General features: G+C 43.0%; 1 protein-coding gene across 1 annotated transcript; it reads left to right on the forward strand.

The window, feature by feature from the left end:
* Positions 1–1,241: 1,241 nt before the first annotated feature.
* ETH_00027760 (uncharacterized protein) lies at positions 1,242–2,795 on the forward strand (the record flags this gene model as incomplete). Its single annotated transcript, XM_013372695.1, has 3 exons — positions 1,242–1,306; positions 1,825–1,957; positions 2,620–2,795. Coding segments are annotated over 3 exons (374 nt in total), but the record flags the coding sequence as incomplete, so codon positions are not given.
* Positions 2,796–4,002: the final 1,207 nt, after the last annotated feature.

The raw sequence follows: 4,002 nt of genomic DNA on the forward strand, positions 1-4,002 counted from the left end.
TCCCGCCGCCGCCGCTGCTGCTGCTGCTGCTGCTGCTGCTGCTGCTGCTGCTGCTGCTGCTGCAGAGCATGTGGGTGCCGCAGTCTGCGCTGGGGCTGATTTACCTGGGCCTAAAACTCCGCAGAGATTTGGGGGTGAGGCCTTTCACAGTTTTGCCCTGCGACAACATCCCCAGCAACGGCAAGGTGAGGCTCTTACGCACAGCTAGCTAGCTAGCTAGCTAGCTGGCTAGCTGGCTAGCTGGCTAGCTAGCTAGCTAGCTGGCTAGCTAGCTAGCTGGCTAGCTGGCTAGCTAGCTTGCTGGATGGCTAGCTAGCTGGATGGCTAGCTAGCTGGATGGCTAGCTGGCTGGACTGCTGGCAACTGGTTTTGTATCGCTAGCTAGCTGGCTGTCTGTCTGTGTTGGTGGCTAGCTAGCTGGCTAGCTGGCTGGCTAGCTAGTAACACCATTTGCTGCACCATTTGCTGCATTTGTTAACTAGCATTTATTTGCTGCCATTTGTTATTTTTTAACTTTTTGTTTATTTGCTTTTTGTCGCTAATTTTATTTATTTTTCATTTATTTATTTGTTCATCGATTTATTGTTTGTTGTTTAGCTATTTATTTATTTCTTCATCTTTTATCATTTATTTGTGTATTATTTATTCATTTATTTATTTATTTATTTTTACTCATTTATCTATTTATTTATTTACTTATTTATTATTCATTTATTCATTTATTCATTTATTTATTTGTTTGTTTATTTATTTATTTATTCATTTATTTATTCATTTATCTATTCATTTACCTATTTATTTATTTACCTATTTATCATTTATTTATTTATTTATTTATTTATTTATTTATTTATTTATTTATTATTTTGTTTGTAGTCTTTTCTTATGCTGCTTCGATTGCACATTTGCTGCTGCCACTTCACATTTCTTTTTAAATTTAAGTTTATTCATTTCTTTTTGATTTGATTTAATTAATTTAATTTTTTTTAATTCTTTTCAATTTAATTTAATTTAATTTAATTTAATTTAATTTAATTAACTTTAATTTAATTTAAGTCGATGTCGTTTATCTTCATTCTGTGGCTTCATGTTTTATTTGCAAGTTAAAGAACTCCAAGTTGAATTCAACTCGCCACAAACCCTAAACCCTAAACCCTAAACCCTAAACCCTACACCCTAAGCCCTTGAGAGGGTTTTAAGTATATCTTTGCCATTTCTTTTTTTTGCAGCTCCTCAAGAAAATGGTAATTCAATTTGCTTCAGAAGTGGATGTTGAAATGGCCGCCTGGATCAGCAAAAATGTCTCGTAAGGGTTTAGGGTTTAGGGTTTAGGGTTTAGGGTTTAGGGTTTAGGGTTTAGGGTTTAGGGTTTAGCGCATGCGTATGAAGTGGTATTTTTGTGGGAGTGAAAGTCTAAAGGGGAAAATAAAAAAGTAAAAATAAAATATAAAATTGTGGACCTTTAAAACCCTTTTGAATCATTAAAACCCTTTTAAGTCTTTAAAATCCTTTTAAAACATTTTAAAAACATTTTTGGAACATTTTTAAAACATTTTTGAAACATTTTAAAGACATTTCAAAAATATTTTAAAAATATTTTAAAAATACTTTTAAAATCTTTCAAAAATTCCATTAAGTCCACGATTAGCGCTGCAGATTTTGTTCATTTTTCTGATTTTTCGAATTTTTGAATTTTCTTTTTTTCGGATTAATTTTCGTTCATTTTTTCTGGAAAAAGAAGGGGTTGAATCTGCGCGGGCTTGCGGTTTCGAATCTGGGCTTGGTTTGCTGCTGCTGCTGCTGCTGCTGCTGCTGCTGCTGCAGCTTCCCCTGCACCATGGTAGACCGCATCACCCCAGCCACCAGCAGCGAACACGTGGCCCTTCTCGCAGAGGACTACGGCGTGGGGGACAAGTGGCCGGTGGTGGCCGAGGAATTCCGGCAGTGGGTGATAGGGGTCCGTTTTGGGGCTTTTTTCGCGCATGCATGCGCCTGGGGGGCCCCCGGGGGGCCCCCCTGGGGGCCCCTTCAAACCGCTTTAGTCTCTGCGAGAAATCTGCAAAAAAAACCAAAAAGAACGGACACAAAATGAGAGAAAACCCTAAATTCGAAAATAGCGAATTCGCACTCGCCTCTAGGGACTTCAAACCCTTTTTGAGGGTTTTCGGAAATTCGGAAACTCCCTCGAAACAAAAGGGACGCTTAAAAGCCCTTTTGCCCCTCCATCGCCCCTATATGCACTAAAAGTCGACAAAAGGGTTTCAAGGGTTTCAAGGGTTTCAAGGGCTTAGGGTTTAGGGTTTAGGGTTTAGGGTTTAGGGTTTAGGGTTAAGGGTTTAGGGTTTGGTGGCAGTTTTTTGGAGGGTTTCTCGAGCTGTGGGAATTTGTCAGGTTCTGGGGTTTGGGGGACCCAAGAAAAAAGACCACTTCCACGTGCCGGAAGGGTTTAGGGTTTAGGGCTTAGGGTTTAGGGCTGAGGGTTTAGGGTTTGGGGCACTTGTTTGGAGGTTTCTCGAGCTGTAGGAATCGTGAGGCTGCGGGGTTTGGAGGACCCGGCGGGCGTGTGCGTGGAGTTGCGTTTAGGGTTTAGGGTTTAGGGTTTAGGGTTTTGGGTTTCAGGAGAACTTCTGCAACGAGCGCCCCTTTCTGGAAGCCGTCGGCGCAGTCTTCACCAAAGAAGTTGAACACTTCGAAACCCTCAAACTCCAACTCCTCAACGCCGCCCACAGCGCCCTCGCCTACCCCGCCCTTCTCCTCGGCTACCGCTTCGTCGACGAGGCCCTCACGGACGTCAGGTTAGCTAGCTAGCTAGCTAGCTAGCTAGCTGGGTGGCTAGCTAGCTAGCTAGCTGGGTGGGGGGGAGTGGGGGGGTGGGGCTGAGTAGGTAGGTGGGTAGGTAGGTACCAGTTCGTCGACGAGGCCCTCGCAGACGTCAGGTCAGCTAGCTAGCTGGCTAGCTAGCTAGCTAGCTAGCTAGCTGGGTGGCTAGCTAGCTGGCTGGCTGGGTGGGCAGTGGGCGGGTGGGTAGGTACATACCAGTTCGTCGGCGAGGCTCTCAGAGACGTCAGGTTAGCTAGCTAGCTAGCTAGCTAGCTGGGTGGCTAGCTAGCTAGCTAGCTGGGTGGCTAGCTAGCTAGCTAGCTAGCTGGGTGGCTAGCTAGCTAGCTGGGTGGCTAGCTGGGTGGAGGGGAGGGTGGGTAGGTAGGTAGCTGGCACTTTGTCGACGAGGCCCTCACAGACGTCAGGTCCGCTAGCTAGCTAGCCGGCTGGCTAGCTAGCTAGCCAGCTAGCTGCGTGGCTTGCTGGGTGGCTAGCTAGCTAGCTAGATAAGTGGATGGCTAGCTAGCTGGCCAGCTGGGTAGGTGGATGGCTAGCTAGCTGGCGAGATAGGTGGGCAGATGAGGGAGTAGATGGCTAGCTGGCTGAGCACATCATGGGCTAGCTAGCTCGACAGTTAGCTAGCTAGCTAGCTGGACAGCTAGCTAGTTAGCTAGCTAGCTAGCTAGCTTGCGAGTTAGCTGGGCAGCTGGACCGCTGCACAGCTAGCCCTCTAGCCAGCTAGCTGGCTAGCTAGAGAGCTGTCCATCCATCCAACTATTTAGCTAGCTAGCTAGCTCAGTAGCTAGTTACCTATATATCTATCTCGCAAGCTAGCTAGCTAGCTAGCTAGCTAGCTGAAAAAGCAAACAAAACAAGCAAAACAAATAAAACAAATAAAACAAATAAAACAAATAAAACAAAACAAACAAATCAAAGAAACCAAATAAAAGAATGAAACAAAATAAAACGCAGATAAAATAAAACAAAACAAAATACAACAGAACTAAATAAAGCAAAATAAAATAAAGTAGAATAAATAAAACAAATTATACAAAACAAAATAAAATAAGACAGAGAAAATAGATAGATAAATAAACAAATGAACAAACAAATAACTAAATAAATAATAAATAAATAATAAAATAAATAAATAAATAATAAATAAATGAATAATAAAATAAA

The sequence above is a fragment of the Eimeria tenella genome, genomic scaffold (assembly GCF_000499545.2).
Source record: "Eimeria tenella Houghton genomic scaffold, Eth_scaff103, whole genome shotgun sequence".
Taxonomy (NCBI): domain Eukaryota; phylum Apicomplexa; class Conoidasida; order Eucoccidiorida; family Eimeriidae; genus Eimeria; species Eimeria tenella.